Raw genomic sequence first — 15,864 nt, forward strand, 5'->3', positions numbered from 1 at the left:
TATGTTTAAAACAAACATGGTGGCAGGGTGACATATTAAGAAGTCCATGTAGCAATTGCCTGATAATCTTTTTTCCTCCATTTTTGCTTGACCAGCATCAGCATAGAGAGTGAAAAGATCATTTTTTTCCTGCCTAGTTATTGGAAGGGGAGCCAGGACTTCATGTTGTAAAGCTTGGCCTTCCTTTGCTACTGGGGAACTAAGAAAAAGTAGATGTGCATGCGTGCGTGCGTGCGTGCGTGCGTGTGTGTGTGTGTGTGAGAAAGAGAGAGAGAGAGAGGGAGAGAGAGAGAGAGGAAGAGAGAGAAAGGGAGAGGGAGAGGGAGAGGGAGAGATTGACTCAGGGGCTACCTTGAAGACTGCTCTCCATCTTCCCCGCACCCCAGCTGCCGCCATCTTTAGTAAAGAGGCCCAGGCACAAGGAGGGCAGCTGGATTGGATTGTCTCAAGGGGAGTGGGATGAAGACTTTAGCTTCAAGTTCAGGAGAGGAGTGGTCTGCCCTCTGGAGGTGTTGAATCTCCACACAACTGGGAGAAGAGATGGGGAGGTGATAAGTGTTCGGACGGGATGGCTAGCATGGAGGCCAGCACCGTGGAGACAGCTGCTGTGGCTGTGGCCCTGGGACGAGCAGTCTTTGCCTCCAAGTTGGGTGACAGCCCTGGCAAGGGACCATTCTCCAGGGCCCAGGGCTGCTCAGTGAGCGGTTAGTGGAATTCATCAGCAATATCTTGAGCATGAGAAGCAAGAGAAATGAAGATCATCATCACAGAGTGAGGTTTCAGTTCCTCCTCATTTACCAGAATCATGGGGTCCTGGTAGGATCAAGTGGAAGAAGGCAGGAAACCCCAACAACAGCCACTGGACATCTCATCAGCTTCGCAAGTGGTATCTTGGAGCTGAATTTAAACCACATATACAGATGGGGCACCTGGGTGGCTCAGTCGGTTAAGTGTCTGACTTTGGCTCAGGTCGTGATCTCGCAGTTTGTGAGTTCGAGTCCCACATCGGGCTCTGTGCTCATAGCCTGGAACTCAGAGCCTGCTTCAGATTCTGTGCTCCCACTCTCTCTGCCCCTCCCCCACTTGTGTGCACGCTCTCCCCGTCTCTCACAAAAATAAATAGACATTAAAAAAATAAAATACATATACAGAACTAAAGCATTTCCTGAGGCTTGATTGTCATAGAGCACTCAGAGCTGGTATGTGACTATGAATGGACTAAGGAATTTTAGAAGAAACCCTGTCACTAGCATCTATTTCATGGCATATTGCTTGAAGCAGGACACAGTTGGGAGATGTACTGGTGTAGGAGTTTCTCCAGCATCCGGCCCCTCCACGAGAGCCTAGCCACACTCTCATGCAAACTTGGCCTCATCTCGCCTTTCTCCAGCCAGAGGCCCTCATCTGGGTCCTTTTCCTACCTCACTGGGAAAGTGAGAAGATGTGAATCTGTGGAAGTCAAAGGAGCTCGTAAAAGGCTGTTAGTTTGTGGTTCTCACTTTGTCTACCTTCTTCTCATATTATTAACCTCACAGGTTTGAGGGAGGGTCAGCAGAGAGAAAGTAAAAGAACCTGGGCTGTGTGGGTCCTGCTGGGACCTTGATCCCTAGCATTTCCCTCCCCCGCCCCACTGTGGCTGAGGGGAGTGGGTGGCCTTTCAAAAGCTGAGAAATGCAACTTCGCAGATTTCAGGGTGGGTGGGTGGTACAGGTCTCAGAGAACGGGCCAGGCCAGGCTGTACCGTGTGGGAGGCATTACAAAGGCCCAGGCTATGGTCTGTTCTGATCAGGGCAGGTCGCAGGAACCAGCACACAGTGCCCAGGGGCCGAGTTGGCTCTCTGACCAAGGCCTGCCTCTTTCCCTATCTCCTGGCCTCTTCTCCCACAGTGGCTTCAGCTTGCTGCCCACGTTGACATCCCCTGCCCCTCGCTTCCACTTCCCTTAGCCTTGGCCCAGGTTTCCCTGCTTAACACAAAAATCACCATGCAACAATTATGTTCCCGAGTCAGAGAATGTAGGGGCTCAAAGGGGACGATGGGGCTGAACTGGGCAGAACTCTAGGTCCTGGCATTTGATAATCTGAGAACTGAATATACATGCACACATGTACTCAAAAATACACAAACACCCTCCTACCCACTGATTACACATCCACGCACAAACGACATCCAAGTATAAACATTCTTACATGTATAACGTTCAAGTACTCATATATACAGGACACACACAAATAACCCAGGCACACAAATTATACATAAAATACACACAACATCTGAGCATACACAGCCATGCACAAATTTACACATACGCACAAGTACATATAAACAAAATGCAATGCGAACGTAAACTCAGATGCCCAAGTATAGATGTGCTATAGCAACAAACGCATCTCTTTCCATTTCTCCTTATCTCAGTCAAGGGTGTTTCTCGGAATGTTCCCAGGGCTTCTTGCCAATCCGTCTAGGAGAATTCATAAAGGGGCTTATAAAATATTGCAAAGGACTGTATTAGCAAGGCGCCTAGTGTCCCCAGGGTGGAACTTCTGGTCAGTTACAGTAATAACAGCAGGTACTTCAATTGCGGTAAGTGTCACGAGTCTTCATGTGTATTCACCAAACGCTTTGTGTCTATTCACTCATTTGGTCCTCACTGACAACCTACAGAGCAAGCGCTATTATTACCCGCATCGTATAGCCAAAGAGACAGGTTCAGAGTAGATTGCATTTTCCGAGGTCCTACAGTCAGGAGTCTAACTTCAGAATACAGGCTTGTCAGCATTCAGTGACACTGTCTTGTTCCGTGCTGAGTCCTGCAGATGCTGAATAACGTTCTCAAGGACACATAAGCTGCCCAGTTCCCAGCCCCGGACCAGATGGAATGCCTGGGAACTCCGCTGCACTTGCCGGATGGTCTCTCCTTTTACATCCTTGATGTTTGTGCTTTTTTGGCTCCAATGAGGCCTTGTAATTTCTCCCCAGAGGAGAAACAGCTTCCTTGTTAGTCTTCCCTTGCTTGCCTCTACCTTGGCAATTATCTTCAATAGGGGCTGCCAGAGTGATTCTTCGAGGCTATAAAAAAATTCTGCCCATGCCCCCACAGTCTTCTCTAAAAGATCTTACTATTCCCCATTGTGCCCAGGCTGGATTCCCAAACCCTGAGCATGGCATTGAAGGCCCCACATGGGGGCATCTAGGTGGTCCAGTAGGTTAACTCTTGATTTTAGCTCAGGTCACGATCTCATGTGAGTTCGAGCCCTGCATCAGGCTCTGTGCTGACAGCTCAGAGCCTGGAGCCTGTTTTGGATTCTGTGTCTCCCTCTCTCTCCTGCCCCTCCCTGCCACCTCTCTCTCTCAAAAAGAAATAAACGTAAAAGAAATTAATGAAGGCTTCACATGATGATGTCTCCATCCAGGTCTCCCCTTTGGTTTGAAACATTCACAACCACAACTGTCTCCTGATGTTTCTCCTGACCTTCCTCTGAGGAAACTGGCTTTCCATTGTCCATTCTTCTTTCCAACCAGGAAGCCCCTGCCTGAGTGGATCTGTCACCTGACCAAGTCTCAGTTTTGTTAGATGTGATTTAGAGGCTGATGATTTCCACTTCTGAGGATAATAAGTATAATAAATATAAGGATGGCAATAATAATGATAATGAAACATAAAATAATACTTAATAATTATTCAGCACCTACTAGGTGTCAGGTACTTGGTTAAGCAATTTCTGCAAGTTATCCCATTAACTAAATCAGGTATAGTTATGATTTGTATTTGATTGTAGGATACTCAGGAAATTTGTATTTGATCATAGGATTCTCAGGAATTACTTTGCTCAAGGTCAACAGGTATCAACTGTCAGGGGCAGCACTCAATTTAAAATCTGTGTGAAATCAAAACCTATTCTCCAATCCTGGCATTCTTGGATTCTAGAATTCTCTTCGTTCTTCTTCTCCTGTCATATTTTCTCAAATTTTGCCCAAGGTCCAGTCCTTATTCAGCTTCCTGAGATGCTGGACTGAAGGGATACAGTCCCCGCCCTTTCTCTACATTCTGGAAGGACTTGGGTTGCTTCCCCATTAGATCACTTCTTACAGGTCAATGTATGTTATTTATTCAGACCACAGGTATTTATTAAGTACCTGTGATATGTTGGGTGTGTCAGAGGTTGCTAGCTCTTCTCCCAATATCCATCCTTCCATTCTTCTTTGTAAGACTACCTCTGAAATGTCAGCTAGCCATAGTGGCCCATAAGGAAAATATTTCCAGCCTGCCCTGCAGCTAGGTGCGGCCACGTGAGTAAGTTCTGGCCAATGTACCGGAGTGGAGGTGGTGTATACAGATTCCGAGTGGTGCTCCTTAAAGGGAATGGTATGCACTTCCTTTCCTTCATTCTCCTCCCCTGGATGGCTGCAATGGGGACTTGACCGTGGGGGACAAGAGCAGCCCTCTTAGGTCATCAGATGAGGCTGCCTGTGAGCATGACCATCAAAGCCAGGGGGACTCTTCTCCCTGCTGAATCAGGAAGCTGCTACACCGAACTCCTTGCCCAGGCTTTTCCATAAGAAAGAAATCAACGTCTGTCTTTTGGAATCCTTGTTTGGGAAGAATATCTGTTAAAACAGTTGAATTAATACCCTCATCCAGGTGATGTAATGGGCAGTGGAGTTACAAGACAAATTTCTGACATTCTCACGGAAGAGACAAAGATGAAGCATGTGAAATAAAATTGAAAAGAACAGATAAATCCATGCAGATCATGAATCAAGGTCTAATGATCCAGAGTGACTGTAGGTGGGAGTACCGATATCTAGGGTGGCTAGGAAAGGCCTAACCAGGAGGTGACATTCCAGATGAGACTGAATGATAAATAAGAGCCAGTAGTGGGAGGTCACAAGGAAGAAGAAATAACAAATGTTAAAGCCCTGAACTGGGAACCAGATTGGCAAGTTCAAGGTTCAGCAAGATACGCCTGTGTATCCTTTTGTTAGAAAGTTGAGAATAAGTATTTTTAAAAATTAGTTTCTTGATATATATTTATGTGCTAATTAATTAGTTCTTTTGTGGGTCTCGAAAGGCTAAGGGGCTTTAATTTGCCTGTCTCCTCACGGGGACGGAAAGCTGCTATCGGCACGGTGCTGGCCAGTTTCCCACACTCTCATCTCGTGCTTTGCCACGACAACTGCTACACACTGTTCTTTGGCCTGGCCAATCTCATATAAATCCTCTCCTGCTATAATTCACTGCCCACAACCCTGCCAATAAAAGCGAGGCTCATCCCTGCTGCAGAGAACACTATTTCCACCCCCTGCAGCCCAGCCACCTCCTTCTCCTGTGACCTGCCTACCATGAAGTTTCTTCTGTTTCTTCTCATCCTTGTGGCCATGGAGCCAGTGGTTTCAGGTAATTTGGGTCTCTCAAGTGTCTGCGATCATGGTCATGAACTTCTTGCTTTCCTCTCCCTTTCACTGCGGGCAGCATGAAGCTTTTCCTCATTTTATGTGGCATGGGATCAGGTTTTCCCATGATCATCTCACATCCACATTTCTCTCTGTTTCTTTTTTGCCAAGGTAGTGGGATGGTAGCTATTTGGAGCATCCGACACTTAAGGGCAAGGTAGTATTCTGCTGGGATCTTGGGAGAGGGCTTAGGGGTGATGGGTTGGGCGCAGACTAGGGACTTGTTGGGGCCTTTGGGACCTTAGATTAGAAGCTGATGATGAGTTGTGATGGGGAGAAAGACTTTGGGGTTGGAGTGGTGGGGGAAGATTAGGATGAGCTGGAGGGGAGGTATTGGGCTCCCCTGATGGTTTGGAGTGGGGTGGAGAGGAGATGGGATTTTGGGTTGAGTGGAAGTAGACTGGAGCTTGGGCTAAAGCTGGGAGTTGGTAATGAATAGTGCAGGGTGTCTGATGACTGCTGCTCAGAATTGAGGTTGGTGACTTGATTAAACTTGGATTTGGCTTGGAGTTCAGGCTTAAGGGGCACTGAGTTGGGTAGGGCTCAGCATTCTACTTAGAACTAGACTGGGTTTTGAGTTTGAATTGGGTGAATATGATCAAGGAGGACTGAAGACTGCGTTGTGGCTGGAGCCAGGGCTAGTTGAGCTTAAGTTAGGGCCAGACTGTTGACAAAGAGCTGAACCTGTTGAAGTGTGGATGAATCCCCTCCATCTCCTAATATTATAGTTGGCTATTTCCTTTCTCATCATCCCCAAGCTCCATTAAGGAGGGATCTTCATTGGTATCAAATGATCCCAAAGTTAGGAGTTAGCAGGTTGGGGGATAGGAATACAGGGGGTGGGGTGTCTGAAAAAGGCTTTCCTAAAAGCCTTGGATTTCCCAAGGTTGGAACAATCGTCTCGGTTCCCTCCCCTCTCAAGATCGCTTCTCTCCTTTCCCGGGACTGGGTCCAGTGTTACTTACTCAATGGTCTCCCTTCCTCCCTCGTCCTCTCCCTCCTCTTCCTCCTCGTGTCTTGCCACTTGAGGGACACTAACATCTGCTTAGTGGTTGTTCCTGTGCCCAACAGCAGAGTGTTGGATGAATGGACATTGCCGGTTGGTGTGCAAAAGTGATGAAGACAGTCTTACATGTTGCTCAACTCGTAAACGGTGCTGTGTCCTTAGTCAGTACTTAACAGTCCAACTAATGACAGTTGAAAGAATACAGCCCTGGACCATTTCTCGGATGTCCGAGCAAGTAGAACATGAGGCCAAGCCTGGCCAAAGAGGGATTATAAATGGATATTGTGGATAGAAATGGCTTTGTTTCAGGTTCCTTAGCTCCTACATTCCATTAAAACTTGCAAATCTGTTTCTTGTGTCCATCAATCACGAGGAATGATGTTCCAAATGCATTGAGGGTGGGGGGATGGCAGGATGGGGGTTAAGAGGTAACAGAGAGACATCACTGGGGCTCAGACAGAGCAATGGGGTGATGGTTCCAGTCTTGTAGATGGCTCCTCATCTATCAGCTGCAGGAAAGGCTTTTGGGTCGGGAATGGACTGAGGAGCATATCTGAGAAGTCAAGGGACTTAAAGGGACAGCAAGAAGGTCCTGAGAAAGGGGGAGAACCTTTGGGTGGGAGAGTTAGTCCATCTTGGGAGTGAAAAGGCTGGGGGTTGACATGGACTGATTAGAGCCCAAATCCTTGGGTTTCTAGGGAAGTTGGCTGAGATGCCTTTTGATGCTGGAGATCCCACAGCCTCAAAGATCAGAGGGTTTCCAAGTGCTAAAAAATGAGTTTTTTAATAAATTTTTTTATAAATGAGTTTGTTCACTATCCAGTTCTTCTGTTCTTTCATGGACTCGATTATTCGGTCACCGAATATTACTCTGCCACTTACCACTGCCAGACTCTGTTCATATCCCCCTCCAGACTTCAGCAACCCCATCTGTGAAGTTGGAACCACAGACGATCTCAAATCTCAGGATTGTGGGAAGAAGGGAATGAGAATGTAGCTCACAGTGCCCAGTATATCATAAGCCCTAATAAATGTTAGCTCTTACTATTATTGCTCATTGATTTCTTCAAGCATTTAAGGAATATGTGCTGTGTGCCTTCCATCTGGGTTAGACTCTGAGGGAGACACAAACCTGTCTCATTTACTTTGGCCTGGGAGGAGACTAACCTCTGGGGAACATTCAAGAATTCTGATCAGGTACTTAGAGGACTTTGGTGTCTTCCCAGCTTTAATATCTCAAATCCTATTCTCTGGGCCCCATGTATCCAACACAGTTGTTCACCCCTGACCTGGGATCCCTGCAGTGAGGTCAGAGACCAGGAATGTTCTGTAAAGCATGGGTGCATGACATGGAGACAGAATGAGTTCATTCTGATCCTTGGAGATAATCTGCTCTCAGTTCAATATTTCTGATCTTAGACTCTGGGAAGAGAGATGCAGCTTCCTCTGATCCTGGTCCTACTCTGGGTGTCCTCTGATTAAGTCCTCCCTATGGGGTTAAGAGTTGATGGGGGCAAGTGAGATATATCCATTTAGAGTCTGCGCGCTTCTCTTCTTCCATGTTTTAAGGACATGGGGCTCGGGATTCCCTCACAGAAAACCCCCGTGCCTGCTTCCAGGGACCACATGGGCTTCCCCCAGCTCCACCCCTGCAAGGTGTGGCCTACTGTGTGTGCAACTTAGGCAGGAGGAGTGCCAAAGACACTCCTGTTCGCAGGGGCAGCGGGTCAGCTGGGATATTCTGGCTGCAGTGTCTATGTCTTGCATGGAAGAGTCCTCACAGTGTGGGGCAGAGCTGGGGATGGGAGGGAAGAGAGCTGGGCTCTGGGCTGAGCCGGCTTCCCTCTTGCTTCCATGTTCCTGCACAGAAGTCTGAAGCATCCAAGAATTACAAATTCAAATCTGCCCTTTCAGGTCATTATGAAGGGCGATTTCAAAGATCTTTTTTTAAATTTTAAATGTTTATTTTTGAGAGAGAGAGAGAGACAGGAGAGACAGAGAGAGAGACACACACACAGAGTGAGCAGGGGAGGGGCTGAGAGAGAGGGAGACACAGAATCTGAAACTGGCTCCAGGCTCTGAGCTGGCTGTCAGCACAGAGCCCGATGTGGGGCTCGAACTCACAACCCGCGGGATCATGACCTGAGCCGAAGTCAGACCTTTAACTGACTGAGCCACTCAGGTGCCCCATGAAGGGCTATTTCACAAAGGCCATAGGATAGATTTGATTTAGCCCACTTGTTAGCTTGATTCATAACTGTTAAATATGCAGACATGTGATAGATGAACTTCCATTTGTATTCGTGCCCCAGGACCCACATGTTAGGGTTGTGTCTGGAATCTGGGTCATGCTTTGGCTCACACCCCATCTCCAAGCTCGCTTCAGAGGCAGGGGCTGCTTAGCCTGTGCTTCCATATTGTCGATGCCTATGTAATCTGGGGAGACTCTGGCGCTGCCCACCAGAGCTACCTGGGCCCTGAGGCCCTGGGTGAGACTCCAAAATACTTCCTCTCTGGCTTCTCTACCTCCGGATTCCCTTTGCCTTAGTCTCTATCATTAGTGGGATTCTTTCAAGGAAATTCACCTGACCATGTTACTCTCCTGCTTAGATATCTTCTTTTGCTCCTTCCTGCCCAGAGTTGGGCATGAAGGCTCGGTGGCCCAGCTTCATCTCCCATGACTGGCGCTCACGGCCCAACCCTCTACTATTTGGCTCTGGCTGGCAGTGTTAGAAAGGTGCACTGCAGCTCTGGGAGCTTGCTCAAGTTGGTTCTCGGTACCCATCAGTTAGTTTGCTCTCAGAACCCATAGATTTCACCATGTGGGAGGTAGTCTGGGGAGAGCCTAAGTGTCCCCAACGCTGGGGCCTGGCGTTGATGTCTCCATACACTGCCATCATGCCCCCACCAGATTAACTCATTATGAGGCACCACCTGTTTGCTTAGTCAACAACATTAAGAACCTCCTCTGTGCTTAATGTGTGCCTGCAGAGACAACCCTGGGGAGTGAAGAATGGTGAGGTGAGAAAAGGGCTTGGAACTCACTATTGAGCCAAGTTAAGTGTTTAGAAGGCTCTTCACCCCGTGTCTGAATCTTGAGACTTGGGATCTGAGGTGAAATTTTGAAAATTCCCTAAGATTATTCCTTTGGGAGATAGAGCTCCACCCCCCAGGTCTCCTGCCAGACTTCCTTCTTTCCCAATATGTGAGAATCTCTGATCTGGGCACCTTTCCCTCATCTTCCCATTTCACAGGTGGGGAAACTGAGGACCCAGGAGGAAACATGACCGACGTTCATAAATAGGTTTGAGACAATGCTGGGATTAGTAAACAGTCTTCTCTGATTTCTGGTGAGAGGGCTGAGGGGACACGGAAGGGATATGATGTACACATGGGTGATACTGTGAATGGTGGCATAGAGTGACTTTGGGCTGACAGGAGACCAGCGGTTAGGACCTGCCAGGTCCCTGACAGAAGCTTTGCAGCCCCTTTCCAGGGGGGAGAGACTGAACAGGCTGGCTTGCCTGATCCCCCTTCTCAGATGTACACTATGTACAGTCCCTTTTCAGATGCTAGTCTCACAATGGCCTTTCTTCTCGGGGAATATGGAAAAGGATCTCATCTCTGGGGGATGTGACAGAAAGGGTGTGGTGTTTGCTCTTGTAAGGCTCCCTCGAATCTCTCTTTCCTTCCTTGTGGGCTGAGAGGTGATGAGGATGGGTAGAAACATTGGCAGTGGATAGCAGGACACTCTGGGGTCGGGGGTAGAAAAGTTGTGACCCCAAAGCAGGGAAGACTGGGCACCTGTTCTGGACCCTTCCTGGGATTTCAGTGGCTGCTCACTTCCAGGCCTGATGGCGTACTTCAAGCTCCATTCGGCCTCTGTTCTGTACTGGTGCCCACAACCTAAGTGAGGAATTCATCTTTGATTCTTGCCCAAGGACCACAGAAGCAAAAATATTCCCTCCTTACCTCCCCTCATCCTTGCTTAGGCAATGTATGCTCCCTGGTGAAATTTTGTTTAAATTTTTTATTTATTTCTGAGAGAGACAGAGAGGCAGCGTGAGCAGGGGAGGGTCAGAGAGAGAGGGAGACATAGAATCTGAAGCAGACTCTAGGCTCTGAGCTGTCAGCACAGAGCCTGACGTGGAGCTCAAACCCACAAACTGTGAGATCATGACCTGAGCCAAAATCGGACGCTCAACCGACTGAGCCACCCAGGCACCCCTCTCTGGTGAAAATAAAATGGAGTAGATCCCTTTTAGTCAATGCAAGGGCTTAGAATATCAGTGTGTGTGCGTGTGTGTGTGTGTGTGTGTGCGGCGTGCACATTAGAGTTTGTGTTAAGCCCATTTGGACACCAGGGACCCTATGTACCTACCACCAAGTCCAAGGCCTAGCAAATACTGGGTGCTGATAGCTGCTGGTGGAATGAAGGACGGTCCCATGAATGCCGGGTTCAGAAGTTTGGGCTTGATGTTGAACACAATAGAGGGCCATGGCTCCAGCTGTTATTATCCAGGGTGGGGACCAACCTTTCCCAGCATGTAGAGAAGGTAGCATTGTTCCTCAGATGGATATCTTGTCTACGGAGAAAAATCCACAAAAGAATGAGAAAAGCCAAAAAAAGTTTGAACAAAAAGAGTAGTCAGAGGAAGCATTTTACCAGATGTCAAGACTTACAAAGCTAAGGCAGTCAAGACTGTGTGATATTGGTGGAAAAACAGTCGTGCGGATCAATGGGACAGAGTAGGAAACCAGAGAGAGTCCTACATGTGTACCACCAACTGATTTTTGACAAGTGTGCAAAAGCGATTCAATGGGAGAAAGACACATTTTCCAACAAATGGTGCTGGCTCAATTAGACACTGTAAGAAAAGAAAGAAAAAAGAGAGAGACAGAGAGGGAAAAGAACCTCAATCTAAACCTCACATCTTATACAAAATTTAACTCAAAATGGATCATAGATTCAAACATAAGATGTAAAGGTATAAAGCTTCTGGCAGAAAACATAGGAAACATCTTTCAGACCTAGGGCTGCGTGAAAAGTTCTTAGATATGAAAAGCACGATCCACAAAAGAAGAAAAAATCAGCAAGTTGGACTTCATCAAAATTTAAAACGTTCACTGTCCCAGGGGGCCTGTGAAAAGGACAGACAGAAGGATAAATTGCAGGAATATTTGTAAGCCACATATCTGACAAAGGGACCTGTATCTAGAATATAGAAACAACCCTCAAAACTCAACAGTAAAAACCAAGCAATCTAATCAGGAGAAAGACATGTCATCAAAGAGGGTATACAGATGTCAAATAGACACATGGAAAGATATTCAGCATGGTTAGCCATTAGGGATATGCATATTAAGATCATCTGATATTCTACTATGTAACCATTAGAACCGCTAAAATTAAAAGCAGTGATAGTACGAAGCCTTCTCAAGGATGCAGAGAACAATGAATCTTTTACACAATGCTGATGAGAAGGTTAAGTGGTACAGCAACTCTGGAAAACAGCTTTGCAGTTTCCTTTTAAAAAACAAAATATGGGGCACCTGGGTGGCTCAGTCGGTTAACATCCGACTTTGGCTCAGGTCATGATCTCACGGTTCGTGGGTTCGAGCCCCACCTCACGCTCTGTGCTGACAGCTAGCTCACAGCCTGGAGCCTGCTTCAGATTCTGTGTCTCCCTCTCTCTGACCCTCCCCTGCTCATGTTGTCTCTCTCTCTCTCAGAAATAAACATTAAAAAAAATTAAAAAAAAAAAACAACAAAATATACACTGACCATGTTACCCAGCAAATGCACCCCTGGCTTCAAAAACTTGTAGATAAATGTTCATAACAGCTTTATTTATTTTTAAGGGATTCTTTAAAATTTTTTATTAATGTGTATTTATTTTTGAGAAAGAAAGAGACAGCGTGCAAATGGAGGAGGGGCAGAGAGAGAGGGAGACACAGATTCTGAAGCAGGCTCCAGGCCCTGAGCTGTCAGCATGGAGCCCGACGCGAGGCTCAAACCCATGGACTGTTAGATCATGACCTGAGCTGAAGTCAGACGCTTAACTGATTGAGCCACCTGGGCTCCCCTTAAGGGATCCTTTTTTAAAAAATGACTTTATGTTTTTTGGACCATTTCTAGGTTCATAGCAAATTTGAGAAGAAGGTACAGAGATTTCCCACATATTCTCTACCTCCATCCTGCACAGACTTCCTTATTGTCAATGTCCCCTGTGGAGCGGTGCATTTGTTACAACTGATAAACTCTACTGACACATCATTACTGCCCAAAATGATATTTCACCTTTCGGTTCACTCTTGGTGCTGTGCTATGGGTTTGGACAAATGTATAATGACGTGAACTGATCATTCCAGGATCATATAGAGTCATTTCACCTCAAATCCTCCAGATCCTCTGTGCTTTGCCTATTCATCTGTCTCCTACCCCAACCTCTGGCAACCACTGATATTTTTTATTACCCCCATCGTTTTGCCTTTTCCAAAATGTCACACAGCTGAGATCATACAGTATGTAGCCTTCTCAGATTGGCTTCTTTCACTCAGTAACGTGCATTTCAGATTCCACCATATCTGTCCATGACTTGATAGCTCAATTCTTTTTATCACTGAATGGTAATCTTTTGTCTTGACGGACCACAGTTTGTTTATCCATTCACCTACTAAAGGGAATCTTGGTTGTTTCCAATTTGGGGCAGTTATAAATGAAACTATGAACATCATGTGCAGATCTTTTTTTCATGGTGAAGACTGGTTCATTGGTGGCAGTTAATATTAGTCAATAAATACTGATCCCCAAAGAAGAATCTGGTTATTTCTCGATTACTGGTCCATAAAGATATGAATGAAATTGAACCAACTGCCTGCTGAGATGATACATGGAAGTCAATGCTGCTTCTTGGGAAATGGAGCCACAGCTAGCTGATATATGGCATATGCTGTCCCACCAACTGTAAACATGACAGCGACTCTATACGGGAAGCCATCGACTATCTCTATATAGGAAGCTATCTGCTCTGCTCCCCTATAGACACACTGGAATTCCATTATCCTCCTGAAGTAGCTTTTGTTTCTCTGGGCTTTATTTTCAAACTGCCTGTGTGAAGCAATTCATGTGCAGATTTTTGTGCGGACATAGGTTTTCAAGTTCTCGGGTAAATACGAAGAAGCACAACTGCTGGATTGTGTGATAAGTGTACGTTTCGTGTTGTAAGAAACTGACAAACTGTCTTCCAAAGTGGCTGTATCATTTCGCATTCCCATCAGCAGTGCAGGAGAGTTTCTATTGCTCCACATCCTTGCCAGCCAACATTTGGTGTCAGTGTTTCAGAGTTGGGTCATTCTCGCAGGTGTGCAGTGGTAGCACATGATTATTTCAGCCCTTTAGGTTTTGACTGTGCTCCCTGACTCCCCAGATCTGTGTTACTGTTAAATGGAAATTAACTATCTGTATTTTTTTTGGGGGGGGGGCAGGCAGACATCACACCCTTCGATGCATGGGAAACACGGGAATCTGTAGACCCTCTTGCAGAAAGTCTGAACAACCCTACCTCTACTGCTTAAATTATCAGTCATGCTGCCTCCAGTCTTACATGAGGATAAGCATTTCCGGCAAAGAGGTGAAAAATGACTGGAGCCGACAGAATCGTTGGCCAAAAATACCTTGAGTGCTGGTGATCAACATCTTCAACCTGCTATCAAGACCCCTTATTAAAATTCACGCACCTGCCACCCTTGTCTCTCTTTTGACCATTGGACATCACAGTGAGAGATTGGGTTTTGCATGGGGAGGTATCTGTCCTGTTCTGGATCCAGTTCTGTGGGAGAGAAAACTGGAGTGACAAGAAGAATCCAGACAAACCATGGACGATGGGGAGAGAATGTCCTGAGACCACTGAGGGAGATCTGAAGGGTTTGGGCAGAGCCATGACCTCATCTGTGCCCTGTAGGTCTCAGAGGGGGATCTGAGTTAGTGGGATGGATGCACAGGGTAGAGGGTGGACGTCTTGTAGACAAGTGTGTCTTCGTTTATGGAAGAATTTCCTAACCAGTTGTAATGTGAATAAGTCATTTTTGCCAAGGTTTCAAGTTGTGAGGCTGGAGGTCTGTTTGGTGATTATTGAGGAAGGAATTTGAGTATTACATGCTCTTGTTCTTTTTGATGATTGTTAGGGACTTTTTATTTTTTAGAGGGGGGAGGGACAGAGGGGGGGCATGGGGAGAGAGGGACTCTTAAGTAGGCTCTACACCCAGCAAGGAGGCTGCCAAAACCACCATGGGGCTCAATCCCATGAACCGGGAGATTATGACCTGAGCCAAAATTAAGAGTCAGACACTCAACTGACTGAGTCACCCAGGCGCCCCTGTTGAGGACTTTTAATCCCTGAAAGTCTAGGAGGCGTGTTTCCCCAATGACAACCAACACTAGCTTTTTAAGATAAAATTCTGATGCTACTTTTCCTGTCTCAACCTCCACTCATATCTCATTTCTTTGTCCACCATTACTTCCAAATGTTGTCAAAAGGAGAGTAGCTACATTGACCAATGATATCTCTCTAGTCTCTGCCTCAAGTCATCACAATTTGCTTTTGTGTTTATTGTACAATGGAACCGGCTAGGGCCAAGCTCACTGACATACTTCCTTTTCGAAAGGTCCCTGGATATTACTCAACTTGTATCTCACTGTGCCTCTTGGTAGCATTTCCAACCACACTTCGTCTCCCTGGAAACCTTAACTCAGTTGGCTGCTGTGACTTCCCTCTTTCTTTGTTTCCCTCCTAACCCCTGGGCTGTTCCCCCTACATTACCTCCTGGAGTTTTTCTGCTGTCCTTTGCCTCACTGCATTCCTCTGATTCTCTCTCCTCTTGTGAGAATCAAAACGGCCCACATCCCTCGGAGAAGGCTGACAGTTCTGTCGCCGTGTTAACAAGTAAATACCTTGAAAGGCTTTTAACCTTTCTCTTCTATCAGTGACAACTCGCTTCCGTGAACACACCTCTGGAAGCCAAATCATCAGTGAGAGCATTATGCTTTGAAAGTCAAGACAGTCAGCGTTGGGTTCACTTCAGGGCCTATACTTCGAGGTGGTCATCAACCCATCTCCACATCTGTAACCAACACGACTCCCCCAGGAGGCTTCCCCCAAATGCTATAGAAGTTCAGCACTTTGTTCTGCTTAATGAGCCTATGCATGACTAGTGTAGCTCTCTTTTATTTAAGAAAACAATCATTACAGCATATTGGCTTTAGACATTGAGTGTTAATCTCCTTCTTTGACAATTCTCCTTCGTTTTATGTTGCTGCCCAGCCTCTCATAACAACAAACCTTATGATCTGGACAAAATCAGTGGTTCTAGACCTCTGTTTCTGGCAGAGTAATGGTCTAATAA

At 46.4% G+C, this 15,864-nt stretch overlaps 1 protein-coding gene across 1 annotated transcript; it reads left to right on the forward strand.

Annotated features, from left to right (window-relative positions):
- The first annotated feature begins 5,316 nt into the window (after positions 1-5,316).
- LOC144235807 (beta-defensin 119) lies at positions 5,317-14,141 on the forward strand. The gene is made up of 2 exons (XM_077769411.1): positions 5,317-5,397; positions 13,948-14,141. Exons 1-2 carry the CDS (start codon positions 5,343-5,345, stop codon positions 14,139-14,141), a joined length of 249 nt encoding a protein of 82 aa, XP_077625537.1. The 5' UTR covers positions 5,317-5,342.
- Positions 14,142-15,864: the final 1,723 nt, after the last annotated feature.

Source organism: Crocuta crocuta, unplaced genomic scaffold, assembly GCF_008692635.1.
Source record: "Crocuta crocuta isolate KB4526 unplaced genomic scaffold, BGI_CrCroc_1.0 scaffold445, whole genome shotgun sequence".
Lineage (NCBI taxonomy): Eukaryota > Metazoa > Chordata > Mammalia > Carnivora > Hyaenidae > Crocuta > Crocuta crocuta.